Here is a 24692-nt window from a genome sequence, read left to right as displayed (position 1 = left end):
GGAAGCAAAAATAATATAAAAACAGGGAGGGGGACAAAACATAAGAGACTCTTAAATACAGAGAACAAACTGAGGGGTGCTGGAGGGTTGTGGGTGGGAGATGGGCTAAATGGGCAAGAGGCATTAAGGAGGACACTTGTTGGGATGAGCACTGGGAGTTATATGTAAGGGATGAATCACTGGAATCTACTCCTGAAATCATTACTCTACTATATGCTACCTAACTTGGATGTAAATTAAAAAAAAAAAAAAAAGAAGCTCAAAGTCAATGAGAGAGTGACAAGAGCTTGTCTGTACCTCTTAAAGATATCCACAAGTACACAGTGGACCAAGTGTGCAGTCTTCCTGGGCGTATCAGAGGGGTCATATTTTCCTTACTTTGAAATCTGAACTGGTTATTCTAAAAGGGAAAATCATTGCTGAGTGAGGAAGAAGCTAATACAGAGTTGTGAAGGTGTAAAAAAAAAAAAAAGACATTAAGGTGAGTTAAAATAGTGTTGAGCAATGTTTTACTGTTCTGTAACAGCCCTAGAATTAATGGGAGACACAGTGACGTATCTGTCATAAAACTAGATCTGGAAATCACACTTTGAGTAGTTACTTCTTCAGGTGCATGATTAGAATTGGGGTGTAAGTGGTTGTAGGAGGGAAGAATGGTAACTTCCTAGCTGAAGTTAACTTTCCTTAAATCCCTTCTCACACATTTTCTGTCTCTAAGTAAATGAAACAAAGAGATAAAGGCTAACTGGATAAAGGCAGAAACAGATTAGTGTTCACCAAAATATAAGAACATTTGTTGACAATAGAAGCCTAAAGACTAGTGTCTGAGTCAGCTTGGGCAGCCATAAGAAAATACCACAGCCTGGGTGGCTTAAACAGCAGACATTTATTTCTCACAGTTCTGGAGGCTGGGAAAGTCCAAGGTGCCAGCAGATTGGGTGAGAGTTCTCTTCCTAGCTTGCAGATAGTCATTTTTGCTATTTCCTCACAAGATGTAAAGGGAACTCTGGTGTCTTCCTCTTCTTACGAGGACACTTCTCTCATTTTGGGGGGGCCTCATGTAAATCTAATTACCTCCTAAAAACCCTACGTTTATTACCACCACATCAGGGGGTAGGATTTCTACATCTGAATTTTGTGTGTGGATGGGGGACACAAACATGAAGTCCATTACAACTAAATAATGATTCTTCTAGATAAATGATTTAACTTGAATGCTGGAAGTCTGTCAGTTTTGGGGAAAGGTCCCTGTTGTGGTATGTTTCACTGGAATGAACATGTACCATGGTGGGTTCTGACTGATAGCAGAGCAGTGGCCAACACCCTTCTCCCTGGAACCTAGAGGACTGCATGTTTTGTCATTTGGAGGAAAGATTCATAACAAGCCCTAAGAGGCCATGAAAGGTACCTTCAGCAAAAAATTAGATGCCCTCACTTTAGAAAACAAACATTGCGAACCCCAAGGTATCGATGGCCTTCAGAAAAAAAACCAAGAGTTGTTTGAATATATAATTAAAATTTTCCACTGGCTAATGTCAGCAGCCAAAGAACTTCTTAGTGTTGATATCTTGGCCACATCTGCTTTTCCAGGCCTGATACAGAAGGTAAGAGTCTATGACACAGAGAAACCAGATATGGAGAGAAAACTGAGTAGTCTTTGCCATATTTAAATCAGGAAATGGCTGGTATTCTCCTGTTCACAGCTTCAATAAGTGATTCTCACCCTGATATTACAATATTTAAGGAATTCTCCAAGATGTCTTCAGGAAATTCTCGCTCTTCAAATCTCTGTCCACTAACACTCTATACTCCAAAAATTAAGATAAATAAACTTACTGTTTAATCTAAAAGCCTGCATGACTCACATACAAGTTTCATATAGTATCTTTAGTATCCAAATGAGATAAACAAAATTATATAAATCAAATAGAAATATAAATAAATATATTAAAAAAATAAATATATAAATAGCAGAATTTGTTCTTAAGATGAACAGACCTTTGAGATATACTGTAGAGTAAAAACAAACTGAAAAACAGCGCACATATCACCCAATTTTTGAGACAAATGCATAAAAATGGTATTTTCTATAACATATACAAAGATTTGGGGAAAATGGTCTGGAATGAACACTGCCAACTGGGATGAGTACTTACTTGAGGAAAGGGTTAAACAACCTCCACAAAATACAAAGAATCCAAGCGTGTGCTTTAACAACAGGGGTTCCCAAGGACAAGTTCCATTTGGACCTCAGAGAGAGAAGACACACCTGTGTTGGGGAAAATAATAAACAAATACATTTAAATAAAAGGGGATGGAAAAGTAATCACTTCATCCCATTGCTGTCCTTGCCCATTCAAATGATGCCTTGGCCTCCACTTCCTATGGCAAAGAGAAACCAAAACTAGAGCAAACTGAAGTGAATGCAAGCAATTTAGTTCTTGGCCAGGGCTTCCTAATCATTTGCAGGACTCAGGGCTGCAGTACTAATGAATATCAATATGTAATATGTCCAAATATAGAAGATATAAAGCAAGTTAGCACACTGTTAAAAGAAATATATTCTGTCTTCCTGGGGTGCCTGGGTGGCTCAGTTGGTTAAGCATCCGACTTTGGCTCAGGTCATGATCTCGCGGTCCGTGAGTTCAAGCTCTGCGTTGGGCTCTGTGCTGACAGCTCGGAGCCTGGAGCCTGCTTCACATTCTGTGTCTCCCTCTCTCTCTGCCCCTCCCCCATTCATGCTCTGTCTCCCTCTCAAAAATGAATAAACATTAAAAAAATTTAGGGGCGCCTGGGTGGCGCAGTTGGTTAAGCGTCCAACTTCAGCCAGGTCACGATCTCGCGGTCCGGGAGTTCGAGCCCCGTGTCGGGCTCTGGGCTGATGGCTCAGAGCCTGGAGCCTGTTTCCGATTCTGTGTCTCCCTCTCTCTCTGCCCCTCCCCCGTTCATGCTCTATCTCTCTCTCTGTCCCAAAAATAAATAAACGTTGAAAAAAAAATTAAAAAAAAAATTTAAAAAGAAATATATTCTGTCTTCCTGACTTGACAGATATTCCTGTAAAATGACATTGAAGGTCAGGTAAAGTTAGCCTTCTCGGAGTCCAACACCAGTATAAGACAGCATTAGGTGAGCTGGCTCAGAGTCCATAGGCCACCCTCTTGTTTTTCCACTGCTTGCTTTGTCCACATGGTGAGGGGCTTTGTACACATAAGTGGACCACTCAGCTCCCATGTGGACCCCCCAAGCTCCATCCATATCCCTTTAAGCAGCTGTCTTTCGTGTCCCCTTGCCCTGGCATGTGCATTCTGGTGGTATATTCCACCCATAGAAAGTTGGACTTGGGGAAAAGGCCTATGTAGGGCCTAGAAGTGGGCTTAATGCCGTTTGGACAGGGAACTCAGCGTCTCTCATCCTTTGAGTTTGGTCTACAAGTTGGGGTGGGGGAGGAACAGTCTCCAGAAGGACACATCCCTTGGGCCTCACTGACTGCTCCTCCTGTGGAAGGTGCAAATAGGGGAGGGCCATGGTAGGGCCCTCTGAAGCAAGTTCCCAGGGCTGGCACTGGCCTAAGGTCAGTACTATTCTTTGCTTGGGGAACTCTTGGGTTCAGGTCCTGAAGAGTTAAGGGATTTCAGGGGTCATTTTGACTACATTATACATCCAAGTCAGTGAATTAGCCTCATTTTTCCCACTTTGTACAAAACATGGATAGTTAAAAATATGAACAACACATCAAAGACTTTCTCCTCTATAGTCAGTCAGAGAAAGATAGATATCATATGTTTTCACTCATATGTGGAACTTGAGAAACTTAACATAAGACCATGGGGGAAGGGAAGGGGAAAAAATAGTTTTCAACAGAGAGGGAGGTAAACCATAAGAGACTCTTAAATACAGAGAACAAACTGAGGGTTGATGGGGGGAGGGGGGCAAGGGAGAGGGGAAAATGGGTGATGGGCATTGAGGAGGGCACTTGTTGGGATGAGCACTGGGTGTTGTATGTAAGCAATGAATCATGGGAATCTACCCCGAAAACCAAGAGCACAATGTATACACTGTATGTTAGGCAACTTGACAATAAATTATATTTAAAAAAAAAAAAAAAAAGGCTTTCTCCTCTGTGAGAGATGCCCAGGACTGGAACAGAGACTGATTAATGAAACCAGACTCACCTCTTTCATTTCGTCATCTTATTTCACTGGCATAGCAGGCAGAATTGTTCTCTGTCCCTCTTTTGCAGACCAAGTAAGGCTCAACTTACCCAAGTTGAAGTGCAGATGATGTGATTCTACTGCACTAACCATAGGATCTTGTTTCCTGTTTGTATTAGTTATTGCTGGATAATAAATTCCCCCCAAATTTATCAGCTTAAAACAACAAACACTTATTATTTCATAGTTTGTGTGGGTCAGGAATCTGGAAGTGGCTTAGCAGTCATGAAAAGATTCAACTGGGGTGAAGGATCCACTTCCAAGCTCACTCACATGGTTGTTTTCAGTCTCCAGTGCCTTACAGGCTTGGATCAAGAGTTTCAGTTCTTGGGGCGCCTGGATGGTTCGGTTGGTTAAGTGTCTGATCTCGGCTCAGGTCATGATCTCACGGTTTGTGGGTTAGAGCCCTACATCCACCTTTCTGCTGACAGTGCAGAGCCTGCTTTGGATCCTCTGTCTCCCTCTCTCTTTGCCCTTCCCTGGCTCTCTCTCTCAAAAACAAATAAACATTAAAAGAAGAAAAAAAGGGTTTCCGTTCTCTGGGCCTCAGTTGCTTATCATACCATGTAGGCCTCCTGGAAACCAAAGAGGGAGAATTTCAGGAAGGGGAAAATAGTCAAGTGAGTCAATGGCATATGGAAAAGGGTACCTCAGATCTAGCATCTGTAAGGTAACTGGTGACCTTAGCAAGAGTAGGGAGTGGGTCAAAAACGATGTTACAATTGGTTGAGAAGTGAGTGGGAAGAAGGGAAAAGGAGATAGGGGCAGGAGATCCCAAACTAGGGTCTGGTGTTGGGTTGAGCCACCTGGGGAGCCTATAAAAAATATGCGTATTTCTTGTAGTTAATTATAATGTACTATATATTTGATTCAAATATTATATATTTGAAAACTGCTAAGAGAGTAGATCTTAAAGTGTCTTATCACAAGAAAAAAATTTGTAACTATGTGTGGTGATGGATGTTAACTAGGGTTATTGTGGTGATCATTTCACAATATATACAAATATTGAATCATTACATTGTATGCCTGAAATCAATACAATTTTATATAACAATTATATCTCAAAAAATACCAGTTCCTAGATACCCCCCCCCCCACCCTGCTTTTTGGGAGGTAGGCAAGGAAGCTGAGGTTGAGAAAAGTTAAATAACTTGCTCAAATTCCCATAGCTAGAAGAGGGCAGAGCTGGGGTTAGAGCTCAGGCATATCTGGACGCCAAAGTTTGTGTGGGTAAGCAACATAATAGCCTGGTTCCCCACAAGCCCATGTGAACATGAACAAGCTCTCCACTAAGAGCTGGTAGCCCTGTGTGAGTTCCAGTTATATGATCTATAAGAAGGTAGCTTATATGTAAAGAGAGTATAATATTTACCTTGTGCTGTTACTGCGATGATTAAATAAGATAATTTGTTTTTAACATCCTTTTGCCCAGAGACCACTTGGAATGCACCTACAGTTATACAAGCTGGGTTACTCACTGCAGTCAGGGAAATGCACGCCATGGGAAACCTTGGAGGTGTCTCAGTGAGAGGGTGTTAGAAAATATTATTAAAGGATTTGGGCTTTTATTAACTGACTAGGGGGCAGGCTTAAGAAAGCAGGGGTAGTTCTACGAATATGTATCTTCATAAATGTTATCCATAGAGAGGGCAGACTAGAGTGAGGCTAAGGCTGTGACTGGCCAAGAAGCAGCAGTAATTTTTATTAGCCAGGATAGTTATGTTTGGTATTTTGTGGCTTGGACAATGTTCACATTTTGTCTGTGTTCAGACAAGATTACATAGTGGTCTTGTTCTTGTCTTGATCCATCATGGTCACAGACAGGCCAGATCTGATGTTGATGTTCTGTGAAATTGTTTATGTTCCACAAAGAGAACATCAAGGCCCAATAACAGTGCCCCAGGTCAGTTCTTTCTTAGAATATATAAGTACCTACTATGGTGTTGGATTCATGGGTGCTCCACCTGTAGGGGCTAGGACTTTCAGTGGGCTACCACACTGCTAGCACAGGACCTTTGAGTCACAGTGAGGCAGGTGGGGGGCTGAGACTTTTGGAGGAATCTAAAAGACAGAGGTCTCTTCAAGCTGCAATGAGCCATTTCCCCCAGCTTCAGGCATTACATGAGGCCATTTCCATGAGGTCAGGGGTATTTCAGTCTGTGGAGAATTCCAGAAACAACAAAGAGAAGGCTGCAAGTTAGACGGCCCATCCTGGATTCTGCCTTTGCTGCCTTCCTGAATAACCCTGTAGTGAGCACTACTGAGAGCCAGACCTGGGCTAGAGGCTGTGACACCCACCACTTTATGTAAGACAGATGAGCAACCATGCTGAAAAATGGAATGAAAGAGAACAGTGTGGTGAGGGTCACCAACAGTCTAAGCAGTGGTTCCCGCACTTTCCTGAGCTTTGGAATCACGTGGGAACTTTAAAACTATTGATGCCTGAGTCCCACTTCACCGAATTAATTGGTGCTGGATACTACTTGGGGCATTGCGATTAAAAAAAAAAAAAACTCCCTTGGTGATTTAATGCATTGCAAAGTTTGGGAACCGCTGATTTAATCAATACACCTTCACGGTTTGGGGCGGGGGACGGGTCACGCAGCTGTTAATCGGATGAAAGCTGTGGCACCTCACTGCAGGCACCTGTACTTTGGATACAAAACTTGACCTAGAATTTCAGCGGGGTTATAGATCTTAAGAAGCAAATCGGGGAACACCTTGGGCGGGTATCTCGTGGTCCCCAGTGAAAATTCCCAGATACAGGAGCAGCTAACCCTAATCATGGTGCCATGAATTCTCTGATCCCTCCAGAAAGAATGGCCCTTGTCCTTCTCCTTCACAGAAGCCTCAGCTTAGTCTCATCAAGCCGAGTTCCCTTAGGGCAAGGGCGCCGACATGCAGCAAAGGCTAGGAGGATTTGCGCACGTGTGCGAGTGTGCACGCTGGTGTGCACGCCAGTGTGCACGCGCGGGCCGCTGGCAAGCGTGCGTTTCCGTTACCGGAGCCCCGGCAGCCTCAGACTGCGGCTGCAGCTGCGGATGCGCGCCCGGCACCCCCTCCCAGTCAGTCCCCTCCCCCGGTGGCTCTCGCTCGCCCTCTTCCCTCCCCCCGCAGCGTCGGCAGCCTCGGAGTGTGCCGGGCAGCGCTCAGCACGCGAGCCCCTCCTGCAGCCGCCCCGGCTTGCACTGAGCGCGGAGCCTGGAGCGCGCGTGGCGCCCCCTCCCAGCGGCAGAGAGACGATGAGCCGCGGCGTGGGGGTCGTGGAGAGCAGGTGAGCGCATCTGCGGAGGTCGGGGGATTCGGAAGGAGAAAGGGCAGAGCGGGATGGGGGCCGGCTGGGCCCAACAACGACGCGTTGCAACAGAAGCTCTGCCCCCTTGAGCACCCCCACCCCTCCCGGGGCTCTGTCCCTGCCCTTGCGGGGGAGGGGGCGAGGGCTCCACTCCCGTCCAGGCACCCCCGCTCCGACCACACAAACAAAGCGCACTTCGGTGGCGCCGCCTGCCCCGCGCGGGCACAGAGCATGGGGGGAGCGTTGGCTCCCCCCATGCTCTACCCCAACCCTCTATCCCTGGCCGGGGGTCTGGGTGCACTGCACCGCACCTGCGTAAGGAAGACGGCGCCGGGGTCGCGCGCAGGTGCCCGCGCGAGAGGCGGCGGCGCGCAGCTCCGGAGGCCCCGCGCTCCAGGCCCGGAGGCGGGGCCTACAGGCGGCGCTGCAGCTCCCTGTTGCCGCGTTTTCCCCGGCACCTAGCTACTCGGCGCTGCGGCGGTGTCAGGTGGGCCCGATTTATTCACATCCTCCTGGTGGAGGCGGCTGCGGGAGGCCTGCGGGTGCGGAGGGCAGGTGGCGCTGCAGCGCCCCCTTGCTCCCCGCGGGCGGATTCGCGCTCTTCCCGCCTCCGCGGGTGACTCTCCGCCCCCCCGAGGTTGGGTTTCTGCTGTCCTCATCTGCCCCTAGCTCCTGGGCTTCCGCTCTCGGGAGCCCCTGCACCCTCTGCACCTGGAGGAGGACTTGGGCGGTCGCTCCGGGGGGATGTCCGAGGTTTTGCTGAGCACTGTCTGCGCTTGGGCTCCCTAGCTTTAAAATGGCTTGAATCGAGGGAAGGATTAGTTCCCTTAACGCCCCCCTTTGCCCTTGTGTGGAGGCTCTACCCCCCCGGCAGGCAGTCCATCATGCCCAATGTGGCACTAAAACAATGCCTCACGCACAGAAGGCTCAAATCAGTATAAGCCTGAAGGATTTCTATTATTGTAAAGGTAGCCAGTGCCTCTGTTTGTCACCAGCGTTCCACAGACCTTTAAAAGCAGCTGCTTTTTACATGGGAATGTTTTTTAAGAGCTAGTTTTGGGACGCTGTAACGGTATTGTGGTTGTGTTCTCCAGAGTTACTGTCATCTGCAAAAGGAGGCTTTTAGCATTGGATGTAGTGTTTCAGTAAGGCATGTGATGGGCGGTTTGTGAAATATATACTTTAGATAATCCTCTCAATTGCAGTTAAGTGCTTGCAGGAAGTGACCCCAAGTAGGCAGAAACGCTCAGCAAAGATTCAGCCTGCAGAAAATTTTCTTTTAGGACAGTCACTGCTGCACAACAAAGTTTCTGCACGAACAGCTAGAGCAAGGAGAGACTGCCAAGGTTTAAAGTGTCCACGACTTCAGTTTTTTGTGAATCATTAAACATTAGGCCCAGTTTCTCACAGGGTGGAGAGAGGTTTGTTTTTCTGCCACTGTCCTTTCTTTAAAACACTGTTGCAATCAGCAAGGCAGCCCGGAAAAGTCTGTGTGCAGATAGGTTTTACTATTTGATTTCTTGAGGTAAGGCTCATGAATAAAACCACAGTGGGACACAGACTGAGTCCACATTGAACATCAAAAACACTTCTTTAGAGGACTTCACCCAACAGTAAGTCTTGGGAATAATTGTTAAAGAGAACTTTTGAATTAAATTATGGCTAAAAGTAAAGCCCCCCCCCCCCAAAAAAAAAAAACAATAAAGAGAGGAAGTGAAATGAAATATAGTATGTGAAATTAACACAGTTATTTACACAAACAGAGCTAACTGAACTTTTCTGCTTGCCACCCAGAAATACGAGCCCTTCCTGGTATTTCTGTGAGATATGGACCCACCCCACCTCTTTCCATGAAAACCTGTTAGTTCACCATCTCTGATCTTTCTGGCCTCTCAAGGAGATTGTTGCTAATGTGTCATTTTCATGTTTCAGTATGGCAACAAAGTCGGTATAATTCTGTATCAGACAAGGGTGAGGTGCAAATTGTCTCTGTAAATTTATGTAAAGCACCCTACAGATGATGGCTATTGTTGCTTGTAATTTTTAGTAGCTGCACAGGATTCCATTCTCACATTTTTGGCATTGTAAGCTGTTTGTTATAGATTTGTTAAATACTGAGGAATAGAGAATCTCTATGTCTACCATATTCTTTCATTTCTTTGTCAGTGAACTTTTTTTTTCAGTGCAAATTATATGCCAAACCATGTGTTGGATGCTGGGGATGTGGAATCCTTGGCTATACACATGCCCTAACTCACACTCTTTTTGTTTCTTTTCAGTTCCCAGACTTGTAAATAAATTACAGCAGAGCAGTGCAATAACCCCATTAATCCAGGTGTATATCAGATGTTGTTGGCTCAGGGAGGGGAACAGAGAAGTGATTCCTTCTCCAGGGCTGACTCATGGGAATTCCCCTACCACATACATCGTCAGCTCAGGCAAGCTGTCCTTCTTGTCCACCCCGGCACTTATGATTTCTTTCTCTTTTCTCTTCCGCCTACCCTCCTTGTCTTCTCACTGTTAGAAATGTTCTAGCTTGGTTCCAGTCCTTTTCTCTGCTGGCCCCACTTCCCTTTGGAGTATATTATGCAAAGTTCTCATTGATAGTTATAAGAAGGAAGAAGGGAATAAACCTCAAAACTGTTCCCCCCAATTCCTATCACCCCATAGCTGCCTTTTAGGCCATATCCCCAATGCAGTTTAGCATTGCTTTACCTTGCTCTCCCACCAGCCGGGGTCATCCTCCATTCACAACAGTGGCCTGTAAAGCTGAAGTTCTAAATACTTTACTTTTCCTTTCCGAAGATGATGAAAATCCTTTGTGTGTGTGTGGGTGCGTGGGTGGGTGGGTGCGTGTACACAATCATGTAGAAAACACAAGCTTCTTAAGTGGCATATCACAAAGCGAACACGTCTATGTAAACACAACCCAGGTCAAGAACTAAAACATGGCACCCCAAAGCCCCTGTCACTCTCCAGTCCCTCATAGTCGTATTTCTCCTCCCTAAAGGAAAGAGAGATTAATTTTGCTTGTTTGTAAACTTTATAAACATAGAATCATACGGCATATAATCTTCATGCCTGGCTTATTTTGTGTGACACTACATTTGTGGGAGTGATCCACATTGTTGTGTGTAAGTAGTTCCTTCCTTTTCATTGTTTACAGTATTCCATTTTACGATTGTATCAGGTTTTTTGATCCATTCTACTCTTGATGAGCATGGTAGTTTCCAGTTGTTGCCTACTACAAAAATTGTGCAATCAATCCTTCAGCTTTTCCATACCCAAAGGCCTACCAGTTTCACCATTATTTTTTCCTATTGGAGTAACCTAAAAAGGGATAGGGGTAGGTGAAGGAGCTGGCTGGGTGAGCCAGCCCTGTGGATTTTTCATCTTTGCTAGCGCTAAGTACCTTTGGAGGGACTAAAGACTGTGTTCTCATTCAGTGACCTAAACATAGAAGAAAAAAAACCCGTGGGATGGCTTCTTTCGTGAGCGAGCTGATTGGAAGTGGTGATCTTTGGAAAAGAAAGAAGAAAAGAAACTAGGTCATGATGGGAAACCAGCTTGGTTTGGGAAGTATCTCCAAAGGGATGGACAGCTGGTGGCCCAGGGTACCCACATCTCTCCTGCCCTCCTCTCTCTACCTTCCCTTTGTTGAGTCTCTCATCTACCCCAGGGCTAGTCGTGGAGGGCTTGCCTCAGAGGAAGTCTTTCTGTCCTGGCTTGTATGGAGGGGGACTGTTGGCTTCTAGAGCACAGTTCTGAATGAAGGCAGTTTCCCTGGAGTGTGCTTTAAGAATAAGTAACCCCCTGGAAGGTTTTTGTCACCTAGTACTACAAGGCCTTGGGCTTGGCTGGCTCTTGTGGTCTGGGGGACTGAGGTTTTCTTTAGAGAGAGTCTTAGGCTTCAATACAAGCAGTGTGTGAACCTGCAAGTTGTCAGGGGGTCGGTTCTGACAAGTTTAGGCAAGTCCCCATGTGAGATGCTGAGGACAGTGGGTTCGGGGACCTGTACTATTGACGTCTTCCTCTGCTTTCAAGTTTTAAATCTTCCCAGGGTGGAAATGCAGAGACTGCTCAGCAGACTGAATAATTGCCACTTTGCATCCTGGCAGTTGCTATCAGTTTGGTTATAGAGTCAGGATTTGTCCACCTCCCTGACCTTCCCCATCTCCTGCTTCTCTCCCTCTGACCACACTTGCTCTCCTCCTGTTCCTGGACCTTGATCAACTCCTTCCTGTCTCAGACAGGAGCTGCCCCCACTACTCCCATTTCTTCCCTCTTGTCCATTTCTGCATGTCCTTTGTGGCCCAGCTTACATGTCACTTCCCCAGGGAGCCCTCCCTAATTCCTCAATCTTAGAGGACCTCTCTTGTCATTCTCTCAAAGCACTTCTTGTCTCAGATACAGGAAGTCAGGCTTCCCCATCAGGCTGATGGGTTTTGTTGCTTTGTTTACTCGTATCTGGCACATACTCCACATGTGTTAGTTGAATGAGTGAATTGATGAGAAAACCAAGACCTGAGACAAGTTGGGAGATTGTCTCTGCTTATAACTTGTTGTGTGATTTTGGTTATTTATCCACATACCCTCTCCTAGGTTCCCATCTCCTCTTGTAAAATGATGCATTGGATTGGAAGATCTTGTGGGTTCCTTTCATTTGCAGCTTTTTCTGAGCCTAACAACTAGAGGATTCTGTTTGTGGGGAGGCAGCACTCTTTGAAAATGCAAGATGGCCTTAGCATCATGGTTTAATTGGCTGTTTTGTTAGTCACATGCTTGTGATCTTAGCATCAGAGCTCAGTTCTTCCTGTTCTCATAGCCTGCTCTGGGCTAACCTATAGCTTATGTTTGTTTTTATTTTGCTCGTCTGGCATCATATACATATGTATTTGTTTTCTGATTAATGTCCCTTCTCCATTAGGGTGCTCCATGGGGACAAAGTTCACGTGTCTTGTGTTACTTTTATATCCCCTCTGCCTAGCACAGCACCTGTCGTATGGTAAATAATTAGATGTTTGTTAATTTGAGTTGATGAAAAAGAGATCTGTATTACAGAGAATATTGATTGCATTGGGGTTATTCCCTGGGAAATATAGTTATTTCATGATTAACTCTAGTTTGTGGCTAACATAAACTCTTTTCCACTTTCCTTAACCCATTTGCTTATAGGTTTTACTTTGCTTTTTATGGTCCGTTTTCTAGAAGGTTAATAGGGGCTGAAAGGGGTAAGATACTGGTTGGTTTCATTCTAGTGAAAAGTTAGTTAGAGGAGGATTTGGGGCTTATTATGGATTTAATTATACCAAAAAAGTCTTTCCTATATTTGAAAATTACCTTCACAGGTAGTAGGAACCTTAGTAGGAAGAGAGACTGGTGCTGTCATCTGCTTGGCAGAATTTTTTGCTTTTAGTTGTAAAAAGGTATTGATAAAAGCTTGGGCTCTGCAATCAGATGGACCCAGATTCTTGGGTAAGTTACTCAAGATCTCTGAGTGTTATTTCCTCACCTGTGAAATGGAGATAATGCTAGTCCAGTGTCCGGCACTTGAAAGATTGTCGTGATGATTAAATAAGCTCTGATCGACGCATGCCAAGTCTTTGGCTGAATTTCCAGTACACGGTAAACATCTAATAAATACAGGCCATTGTCATATTAAGGTTTTATTTTTACCTTAAGGATTGTTAAAAAAAATTAAGTGGAGGGGGGCGCCTGGGTGGCGCAGTCGGTTAAGCGTCCAACTTCAGCCAGGTCACGATCTCGCGGTCCCTGAGTTCGAGCCCCACGTCGGGCTCTGGGCTGACGGCTCAGAGCCTGGAGCCTGTTTCCGGTTCTGTGTCTCCCTCTCTCTCTGCCCCTCCCCCGTTCATGCTCTGTCTCTCTCTGTCCCAAAAAAAATAAATAAACGTTGAAAAAAAAATTAAAAAAAAAATTAAGTGGAGAATTATTACTTCTTGAGCCAGATTTGGGTGAAATCATTCCGATGCCTGATATCAACCTGTCCGGGCGGCACAGAGTCAAGCCGGGTGCTGAGGCTGGAGAACGGGCTTCCTCAGAGGTTAGGATTCTTGAATTCTAGTTGCATCTCACCCTTCACCAGCCGGTGCCGGCTCAGCCAAGTGACTCAATACCTCCCGAGCGGCAGTGTCCTCATCCGCAGGTGGGGATGGCAGTACTGGCCCTGCTTCCTGCTTCCTGGCAGAGCTGGTATGAGAAGCTGGTGCTCTCATGAGTTTGAAAGCGCTTTGAAACTTTTAAGGTAACTGCACCCATGTGAGAATTTGGTGTTGCTCCCAGGTTTCATTTCGTTGCAGCTGTGACTTAATTCCAACAGTAATTGGTTTTATCCATTTGCACATATTTTACTATTTTATTTTATCTCTAAAGATTTATTTATTTTTGAGAGAGGATGAGCTGGGGAGGGGCAGAGAGTGAGGGGGACAGAAGATGCGAAGCGGGCTCTGTGCCAACAGCAGCAAGCCCAATGTGGGGCTCGAACTTAAACTCATGAAACATGAAACATGACCTGAGCCGAAGCTGGACGCTTAACTGACTGAGCCACGTGGGTGGCCACACATATTTTAATATTATCCACATTTCCCAACAAACATGCAATAAATACCCTCATTGAATATCAGCCCTTTGAGGTTTCAAGCCTGTTCTTTCAGTCCTGTAGCAGCTCGGGGATTTTACTGTGCCAAGATGCAGGGTGTTTTTGTTTGTTTCCCCCCTCCTGTAAGGGAAAGGGGCTGTACTAATCCTGGGAAGCTCATAGGTATGAGGCAGCATTTATATTTGATGTTGATGTTGGAACTGCAATAAAATTTTACCTAATAATAATGATTAAGTCCAGATCAAAATTTAAGGAGCTTTAAATGCTAAGTAAATGTCTATGCCCCTTTCCAACTTATCTTCAGTCCCTGAATTACACTGAGAATATATGGAATGGGTGCTATCTCTCGATGGTTGCTGTGGTTTTACGTTAGAGCAATGCACATGGCAAAAGAGAGTGTGGGGGCCTAGCATTCATGTAGTGGTAAGGAGCCCTGTGGGTCCACTAGGGTCTTCCTCCTCCACGTGGCTGGACTGGGCAGGTGCGCTGCCTTGCGGGCGGGTTCCTCCTCGTCGGGTCTAAGCCCTTCCCCCTGAGCTGCTCCCCCTGAGTGTCTGGCCACTAATCTCATCTCAGACACCACTCACTCTCATCCACTTCATGGAGAAAATAAAGGATTTTATACAGAGGCTTTCTGGGTTTTAGCAAAAGTTCTAATATCTAAGCAGATGTATATATGTCTGGAAACAGAGATAAGCAGCTGTAGAAAGGGGAAAATGAAAGCGCTAGTGAAGAGGAAAGCATGGTTTTGTTGAGGACACAGAAGTGGGTTTTAACCAGGCATATTTTGTGCAATATGAATGGCTAACTTTCAATCCATGTTCTCATAATTATTTTCAAATTAAAAAGCATAGCGACTGCATTATAAGAGGCATGAGGCTAGAGGAAAAAAGATGTAATGGTTGACTTTTTCTTTTATGCGTCTCACTAAAGACCATATTTTAGCCATTCTTAGTTTCTTGAAGCATTTCCCAATTACAGGATCACCACCACCACCCGACATTTTGAGCAGGAGTTGAGGATTAAAAAATGAGAGGATTTAAGTCTGAAAATGAGAATGTGTGTATCTCCTAGAGTCGTGGAATTTGGGAAATAGCAAATACTTGGGGAAGCTTACCAGTGTAAAATCTTGAGTCGAAGAGGTTTACAACGTCTGGGGTCCCAAATAACTTGGGGGTGAAGAGGAGGGAAGGGAAAGCGGTTGGTCTGCTACTGCTTTAGCCATCGTCACCCTCAATTGAGGGTTGAGGGTTGGGGGTGGAGTGATGGGCAGTGACGGAAGGCCTGGTAGCAGGCAAGTACATGGGCTTAGAAGTTCTAATGGCCTAGAGTCAAGTGCTGCTTTTCTAGCTGTTAGCTCTGTGGCCCTGAGGGAGTTAAGTAACCTGTCTGAGCCTCACTCTCTGCATTTGTAAAATGGCCTTCACAGGCTTATTGGGGTGATTAAATGAGAAAATAAAGATTTTAAACATTCTAAGTGCAAATAGCATCATTGTTTTCTTCAGAATCATCAAAGATTCTGATTCAGTGGGCCCAGAAAAACTGTTTTTGGAAGTCACCTCCCATAGTTCTAATGTTCCTCAGACCATACTTCGAGAAGTGCTCTTCTTAAAGGATGAGTAGAAGTTTTGACATCAAGGGGAGGGCAGGGTGTCATTTACATGCACTCACAACTCCAGGGGGTGACCTAACATCATAGCACATGTCCATGGAGCACCCAGAGTTGGGGTACATGACTTGGAAGGCCAGAGGCAGTGACCCTGTGTGGGGGGATAATGATAGAGTGAGATGTGTGTGTGTGTGTGTGTGTGTGTGTGTGTGTGTGTGTTAGCCAGGGTGTGCTTGGGACACTGAAGATCTTTCACTCTGGGGCACCACTTAGGGTGGGAGACCAGGGAGCAGGGTGGAGGTCCTTGTGTGCCCTGCTAAGGAACTTAGGCTTTAGCCACAAAGCAGTGAGAAGCACAGAAGGGTGTAAACAAGGACATGATTAGACCTCACTGACGGTCACATGATGGGTAAGCCAAGAGAGTGAGACTGTAGTTATATATAATATTTATGAGGAAATTAGAATCAGCTAACCAGGTGGTGAGAATCAATGAGAGAGAGAGAGAGAGAGAGAGAGAGAGAGAGAGAGCGCCCCAGTGAGTGAGTACACACATGAACTGAGATAGAGACAGCGTGTGTTGAGGAGGGGGCAGATTGGAGAGATATATAGAGGGAGGCTCAGGAGGACAAGGACTAGCTGCCTGATGAGGAAAAGGGGGCAGGAGCTGGTGCTGGCTGGTTCCGGGTGGGTGATCCAGGGATGGAATTCTCTGCAGAGGCAGATCAGGAGGAGCAGGTTTTCATGAAGAGGGAAAGCAACGATTAGTTAAGTGCTGACCGTATTTAATTTAAAGTGCTGAAGTGACCACCAGGTCCCAGGCACCTAAAACTCCAAGGAGAGGTCTGGGAAGGAGGTGCAGATTTAGGATCTGAAATGTTGGCATGAAGGTGAGCCCCGAGGCAGTGTGAGGAGTGGGAAGAGGAGGGTGCACAGATGTGCTTCCGGGTTACGTCGATGCTCCAGAGGCTGGAGCAGATGGGGCCAGAGGATGAAGCACACAGAGAAGAGAGGTCACTGCAACAGGGGAGGTGGGAAGTGGTGGCAGACCAGGTAAGAAGGGACGTGGAAGCTGTGGAGAAGCCTGTCACCTTGGTCTAATGAGACAGTGGTCACTAAGGACTGAGGAGGCCCACTGGGTCTTTTGGGCAGGAGTCACTGGTAACGTGGGAGAGCAGCAGCCAGGTGGCTTTGAGTCTAGGAGAAAATAGGGAGGAGAGTGGAGATCATGTGTTCTCTTGTGAGACTGCTGCATGTAGGGCACAGAGAGTTCAGCAGTGGTGAGGACAAAGGAGAGACCTACTTACGGGGGAGCTATGTGCACCCTCAGTACTCAGAGTGCCATATCTGAGGGAGGAGTCCAGAGAAGCAGAGCGAGACGACCTGGGAGAAGGAGGGTGACTCACCGAACTGGATGGAGGATCTAGAGGCCAGTGCAGGATTGGAGTTAGGATTGTGTTCCTGGAGAGGTGACAGAGGAAGGCCAGATGGCTGGGCGTGGATGGGCAATACTGTGAATCTTAAAGGTGCTGTGATGTCTCCCCAGGGTGTGACAGGACAAGAAGTCCATCAGGTGCACACCTGATAAGCTCCATTGAGTGTTTGGCATGGAGTCAGGCCATAGGTGGTGAGTGAGAGGGCCAGGAAATCTATTGGGGAAGGAGAGAGTTCTTTAATTTGCAACATTTCTGGAGAAGCATAGTATAATGATCATTTTGAAGATTTTCATAATTATTTTATGTAAAATTAGTATCCTGTTTTTAAGTTTATTCATTTATTTTGAGAAAGAGAGGGCTCAAGTGCACGAGCAGGGGAGGGGCAGGAAAGAGGGAGAAAGAGAATCCCAAACAAGCTGCATGCCCTGACGTAGGGCTCAACCTCACGAACCATGAGATCATGACTTGAGCTGAAATCAAGAGTCAGGTGCTTAACAAACTGAGCCACCCAGGCGCTTCTAGTATCTGTTTTTAAAAGTCTTTTTCTTTTCTTGCTCTAGTGATGATCATCACAATGCCTCTTCAGAAGAGAAAGGTATGGTATTCTAAGTCATTGTTGAGTTATTAAAAAACTTAATCTGTACTGTATAAAACATTTGAAGTTTTAGAAAATGATTATTTATTGACTGCAGCCACTTTGTTCCATTCAGGCGTTCACTGGCTGTTGGCCTGCAAGCCAGCCTCCTTCCATGGGGGTCAAGAAGAAACCGAAGAAGGAGCCAAACCACTCAAGATTGGTAGGTGGCAGTTTTAATAAGCAAGAGAACTGACTTATGAGGCTTGTCTCCGTCTGCTTGGTACTTTGAAGCTGGGCATATGTGCATTCATGCATTGAGCGTCTGTGTCAGGATGGGTACTGTCGAATCAAGGTGATAAGACACAGCCGTGGTCCTCCAGGGACCTTGGAGGACCTCCAGACCTCGGTTTGCCCGTAGGATAAATGTGATAGGGTAGATCACAGAGGAGGCATGGCTAACTTGGCGGGGTGAGGGAGACTTTCAGCAGAAGTGACTTGGGGCTAGGTCTTAATGGATCCCTGGGAACTCTGGACCTGAGGCCTGGGAAAGAGACTTCCATGCAATGGGGAGGTATCTGTAAAGGCTTGGAGAAGGAGTGGCAATCATCCTATTTGGGGAACATTCAAATTTGGGGAGCAGGGGAGTAATTAAAATAGATTGATTCTAGCCCAGTGGTTCTCAACCCTGGCTACACATTGCAGTCATATGGGGACTTTAAAGATCAATACTGCTGTTCAGGCCCCACCTCAGACCAGCTAAATTAGAGGGTCTAGGGAGTGTCTGAGTCCTGGGCTTGGATGTGTTGGGAAAGCTCTCCAGGTGATTCCATGGTGCAGCCAAGGTTGAAAATCACTCTTCTGTGCTTCCAGCCCTGGAGGACCAAGGCCATGTCCCATCACTTGATTTCCTAGCACCTGTTCCTACACAGTCAGTGCCTCACCCTCCACTCAGGCATCCTCTCATGCAGGAACCTGCCTCCTACTCCCCCTCTACACCCACATCCAGTTAGTCACCAGCTCCTGGGGGTTGATCTGCTGAAGTAATAATGAGCATGTTTGTAAGTCTAACAACATGGTTGAGAGTGCAGGTTCCCACCAGACTGCCTGAGTTGAAATCTTAACTCCAGACTTCCTGGCCTGGAGTTGGGGGGGGTGGGTGGGTGAAGGGGAGGATGGTATGGAGGTGGTGGTCTTGCTTAAGTAAATTAACTGGCCTCAGCTTACATCACTGGACAGTTGTGAAGATTAATGTGTAAATATACATAAAGCATTTTATATAAGTATATGTAAAGTATATATACACAAAATGAGTAAATACATGTAAATACATGAATATATATATCGATGTGCCTGGCACATGGAACACTCAAAGCCTCTCTTAGCTACTATCATTATTGTTCTCATCATTATTCTCAAATATTTTCTTTCCTCCATGTAACTGCTGCCAATCCTTTGTTCTGGATGGAGGGAGGGAGGATTTGAGAGTGATGCTAATAACTTTCCGTGTATGTGCTTGCTGAATCCTGATCCTGCATGGGGGCTGGGGCAGTGTCTGCAAACTGGGAGGAGGAGAGAATGCGGATTGGTAGTGGGGGCTGAACCTGGCCAACAGATTAGGCCTCGGGCGCTTCTGGGATCTGCTGGGAGAGTCAGGGTGCCCCTGGAGGTGGAGGTTGGAATCCAATTGGGAAGCGGGTGCAATGCCCTCTGAGGGCTCTTAAGGTGGAAAGGAGGCTGGGAATGGGGAGTGGAGGCTGGGGCGTTAGCAATTGGGGGGTGGCAGAGAGGACATGCAGGGTGGGCAGAGGGCACGCAGAGAGGTAGGAGAGCCAGGACCGACCTCACGGGAGCACCATGCGAGAGGGGGAGGTAGGTGTCTACCTGTGGGAGTCATTTTCTGGGGGTTCATGGTCCTTTAGGGATATCACGGAGAGGATTCCTAACTAGTGGTGGGAACAGAAGCCTGATTGCAATGGGCTGAGACGCTGAGTTGGGGGTGAGGAAGTGGAAGGAGACCAAGGACACAAGGTCCCCATTCTTGGGGACCACTCTTTCCAGAAGTAGTTGCATAGTGTGGACTGAGTTTGTCCTGTGCTTCAGTCAGTGGCATTTACTCTCCAGAATTCTGCACTGTTGTGTCATTGAACTTGTGCATGTGAGCTGTCCAGAGGTGTAAGTACAGGAGGAAGACAGGAGCAGTAAGGGCAAGTCAAGGCTGGGTAGGACTTGAGTGACAACCAAATAAAATGATTACTGCAGGCAAAGTGTGATTTGAGCTCCCACTTAAACAATCAAAGTATATTTTATCCATTTCCAAAGGAAAATCAGCCCCCTTTTATATGAACTGTAGTTTTGGACTCAGTAAGAATTTATTAAATTAAGAAGAAATTAGTTGAGTTTGAATCTGTTTTATAATATATATAATTACGGGGCACCAGGGTGGCTCAGTCAGTTGAGTGTACAACTCTTGATTTCAGCTCTGGTCATGATCCCTGGGTCGTGGGATCAAGTCCCTTGTCGGGCTCCATGCTGAACATGGAGCCTGCTTGAGGTTCTCTCTCTCTCTCTCTCTCTCTCTCTCTCTCTCTTTCTCTCTCTCTCTCTCTCAAATTAAAAAAAAATAATATGTAGAAATTATTTTACAGAACCAGACTTTAAAAAAATAGTTCCTATTTTTTGTTCACTGTGTACTTCCCCTGGCATATGCCTCTATTCAGGAGAGGACAGCAGTTCTGAGGACAGCAGTTCTGAGGACAGCTCTGAAAGTGAATCTGGTGAGTCACATATGTCTTTTTTAAGTTATAGAATTCTAGTTAAACATATGAACCTTTATTTGTATTTTAAACTAATGCATACATCCCTTATACGGTGTGAGGACACATTACTAGTGTGGTTTGGTGAAGTCCTGAAAAAAAATACTTACATGGTAAATACTTTCTAGCTGGCAAGCAAAGCGGCCGAACAGGATGAGCTGAAGAAGAAAGACAGGAAGTGGTTGCTATTGGCGAAAGGCAAACATTTTACCTATTCTCCCATTAGCCCGGGTTTCCTCTTGGTTGTCAAGAGAATTTGATTTAGACTTTTTTTTTTTTTTTTTTTGTAGATAATGAGGAACCAGAACCAGAAAAAACAAGTAAGTATATCCTTCCTCTGAATTTTATTTTTTGTTGTTGAAAGGAAGAAAGGGAAGGATCGCCTTTGTTACCAACTGCTTGTTCTTTATCTTTTAATATGCAAAATTAAGGTAAACATTGGGAAATTTCTGTAAGCGTTTTGCAGATTTGAGCTCCCTGCACTAACAGTACGTGGCATATGTTCTTGATCTGCGTTGACCGCAATCTACAGTGCGGCCACAAGCGGGCCTGGCTTCCTTCTGTGGTGGTCGCTGCTCACAGATTACAGCAGAGTGAACTCTTTGCTGCTGCAAATGTACCATTTGTGGTTTAGAGTCTCCTGGCATGCCATTCTAGTTATTTGTGAGCAACTTGAGTATGAAACCACTTTAGGGGCATGGATTCTAAATATAAAATATGGTTTTGGTCAAAAGTTTTGTAAGTGACTAAGCTTTTATTTTAAGTGATTTTATTTTACTGTAGGATTTTTTTCCCAGTTCTTAGACTGGGATCTGCCCATGAACACTGTAGCAAGGCAGTCAGAGGGCTCCTTTGTAATACTATTAAATAAATGAAATCACTTCGCTCGGAAGTCCTGTGTAGAACCTGATTCTCTCTGCAGCTTCCCAGTGGGGAACCTGTGATAGTAACTGTAAGTTTCTTGCAATCGTGTTATGCATTGATAAGAACTGTAATAATCTGTGTATCACCCTTGCAGAGATGTCATATGCTGATACCTATAAAGAAAAAATGTGTGCCTCAGGTCTCTATACATTATGGATGATTTTCATCCTTTAAAAATGCAGTCAAAAGTCTAGCCTCTATAGAATGGTTTAAGATAGAAATGAAATTAGAGAGCTGTGCGTTGGGATCAGGTCTCTGATGTTATCCCTGGTAATAACTGGGTAAAGGACCATAGGGATACGGAGTCTGGAGGCAGGACGCTCAGGCTGCAGAAGCTAGGCCTGGCCCAGGGCCTCACCAGGGCAGGCAACCTAGGAGGAAGGCATTTGGAGTCGGTGAGGCTCAAGATAGGCTCAGAATTGGGTGGGAGGGTGCGGTCGTTCTCAGCAGGGTGTGTGTGGAGCAAGACACAAGCCCTGGCCCTTGGCTGGATTAGACTTCTTGGTATTCTTTGGCAGTGAAAGTGGTCTCGCATCTTCTGTGGGCTGGCTGAGGATGCTTGTCCTAGGAGTGAGCCCCAGGTCATGTAAGGGGTCCTGCCTCCCCGCAAAAGTATTCTCTTTGTTAAAAGAGAGTTTTTATCCTTCCCATTAGAGGAGAGATCAGAGAGGTACCCACCCATTCACCTCCATTCTCAGGTCAGGCGGAAAGACTAGGTAGGCCACCTTGGAGTATTTGCTCCTCTGTGGGCTAGCAGGCAGCGCAGGCCCACTTACCCTCCTCATGAGTGGATATGCTTTCTACTCATGGGCATGAACTCTGGGGCCACCCTCGTTATATGGATTGAAGGGAAGCTGCGATTTACAAGTTGGGGAGAATTACATCACTTTTCTCTGCTTTGGCTGGGAAGACGTGGTCAGAGACTGTATTTGCAGGCTGGTTAGGATTCTCGAATCTCTTTCCCTTTCTCTGCTCCCAAGGCAGAAAAACATGGGGTGTGGATGAGACACAATGTAGATATACAGCCCATAAATAATTTATAATTTTATGATCCTTCATAGGACAGTAGCTGAGGAAATATGATTGGAGGATTGTGTGATGTAGGGTTTGGGTATTTCACATCTGTAGTATTCTGAGTCCAGGACTCTGAATACTTATAGTCTCTGTTTGCCACTTTATCTTAATGCTGTTTTTTTAAATTTTTTTGTGTGTTTTTATTTATTTTTGAGAGAGAGAGAGCGCGCAAACGGGTAAGGGCAGAGAGAAAGGGAGAGAGAGAATCTCAAGCAGGCTCTGCACTGTCAGCACAAAGCCTAATGTGGGGCTTGAACTCACAAACTGTGAGATCATGACCTGAGCTAAAGTCGGACACTCAGCCGACTGAGCTACCCAGGGGCCCCTTAATGCTTTCTTTTAAAGCTGATTCTGTCTTATAAACCCTGGTCCCTGGATACTGCCCCAGTAGGCCAGGAATCAGGCAACTTGTGTGTCTTGGGCTGGAGTGCTCTTCTGGGGAGTGTCTGTACCTTCTGGGCATTGGTGATGGCATAGGACCTTGCATATGTGTTGAGGAGCGCCTTACCCATGGGGTGACCCTCCCAAAGGTTGTTCAGACCTTTAAAATGTAAGTGACAATGTTGTTGTCCAGAATTCTTGAATTTTTTAATGAGTCCCGCTTATCACCAGAGCAAAATACTAGTTAATAATAGTTTCTAACACTTACGGAGCACTTAGGGAATGGTAATTTGTGTTCCTAAGTTTTGGGGGTGATATTATTCTAATCCCCATTTGACAGATGTGGAAGGCAAAGCATGGGGAGACTTAGTAATATAACCGCAGAGTCCAAGCTCATGCAACTAGTGGCCAGTGTAAATAATAGAAGAACTTATTGCCCTTTCTTTTTCTTTCTTTCTTTCTTTCTTTCTTTCTTTCTTTCTTTCTTTCTTTCTTTCTTTCTCTCCTTTCTTTCTCTCCTTCTTTCTCTCTCTCTCTCTCTTTTCTTTCTCTGTTCCCTTTCTTAATATTATTTTTGTATTATGGAATTCTAATCATTCAGAAAAAAGTCACTGAGCGCTTACCAGGCCCTAGAGATACAGTCCTCATGAAGCTCACATTCTAGCAAGGAGAGAGACAGGAAGCAGGAAACACTAAACTGTACAGTGTACCTGGTTGGGGAGATGCCCTCAAGGAAAATAAAGGGCGAAGAGTGAGTATGTCAGGCAGGCCCTCTTGCAGGGGAGTGTGTGTGTGTGTGTGTGTGTGTTTATGTGTTTGTCAGGAAAGCCTTTCAGATACAAGGATGTTTGAGCAGAGACCACAAGGAAGTGAGGGGAGGAGTAGCATGAGCCTTTGTAAGAGGAGACAGTATGGGCAAAGGCCCTGAGTTAGGAGTGTGCTTTGGGGATGGAGAAATGGCAAGCAGTGACGGGAGGGCAGTAGGTGTGGGGAGGCAGGCAGGAAATGAGGTAATGGGGAGCCAGATCATATAGGGCCTTGAGCCCTATATGGAAGGAGTCTGCATGCTATATCAGAGAGTCTTATAATAGTTCCAGTTTAAATATGCTTAAAATAGGATGTTGATTCCTTTCTCCCAAGCTAATCTCTAACTCTAACAGCTTGAGGGCTGACGCCAGCCAAGCATTTATGATGGGCCACGAAGGAGTCTTCAGTGGGGCTGCAGCCCTCCAGGAGAGACACCGGCCTAGGTGAGGAATAACTAATGAAGAGATTGCTCATGCCCCTCTTGTCTCCACAGATGGGGAGCCAGGAGAGTCTTCCACTGAGGAAGCTTCTGCTCAGGGTAAGAACCAGGCAATATGCTTACCCTGCCAGTTTCCTCTGTTTCTCTCCCATGACATGTGGGTCAGGTTTGCAGGATGGGGACAGAGCCTTCACTGCTGCATAAAAAGATCACATAAAGATTTATGTGCCAAGATGGGGTGCACTGAAGTCACATTCAAGCTAATTTTCACACCTTAGACCTGCAGTGGGATTGACAAACATGATGTATCATGTGTCATTGGATTAACTCCTGCAAGTGTTTAAATACATGTTTAAACTCCTGTCAGTTGGGAAGCTGAAGGTGGGTACTTAAGTAGTACATGACTTACCCTGTGGATGACTTGTGCCAATACATGTGTGATGATCTCTTTCACAGTGCAAGAGTGGGAGGATAAAGACTTGCCCAAGGATCATTTACATTCAGGTATAA

General features: G+C 45.6%; 1 protein-coding gene across 1 annotated transcript in view; it reads left to right on the top strand.

The window, feature by feature from the left end:
- The first annotated feature begins 7006 nt into the window (after positions 1 to 7006).
- Positions 7007 to 24692, top strand: part of LOC115522837 — a 45119-nt gene continuing 27433 nt past the window's right edge. Inside the window, exons 1-7 of the mRNA XM_030328439.1 lie at positions 7007 to 7488; positions 17728 to 17762; positions 17878 to 17964; positions 20462 to 20518; positions 20848 to 20877; positions 24237 to 24281; positions 24639 to 24686. Coding sequence (XP_030184299.1) covers positions 7007 to 7488; positions 17728 to 17762; positions 17878 to 17964; positions 20462 to 20518; positions 20848 to 20877; positions 24237 to 24281; positions 24639 to 24686 — 784 coding nt within the window. The remainder of the gene's footprint in view (positions 7489 to 17727; positions 17763 to 17877; positions 17965 to 20461; positions 20519 to 20847; positions 20878 to 24236; positions 24282 to 24638; positions 24687 to 24692) is intronic.

This window comes from Lynx canadensis, chromosome C2 (genome assembly GCF_007474595.2).
Source record: "Lynx canadensis isolate LIC74 chromosome C2, mLynCan4.pri.v2, whole genome shotgun sequence".
In the NCBI taxonomy this organism is placed as follows: Eukaryota; Metazoa; Chordata; class Mammalia; order Carnivora; family Felidae; genus Lynx; species Lynx canadensis.
This window is presented reverse-complemented; position numbering and strand designations above follow the sequence as displayed.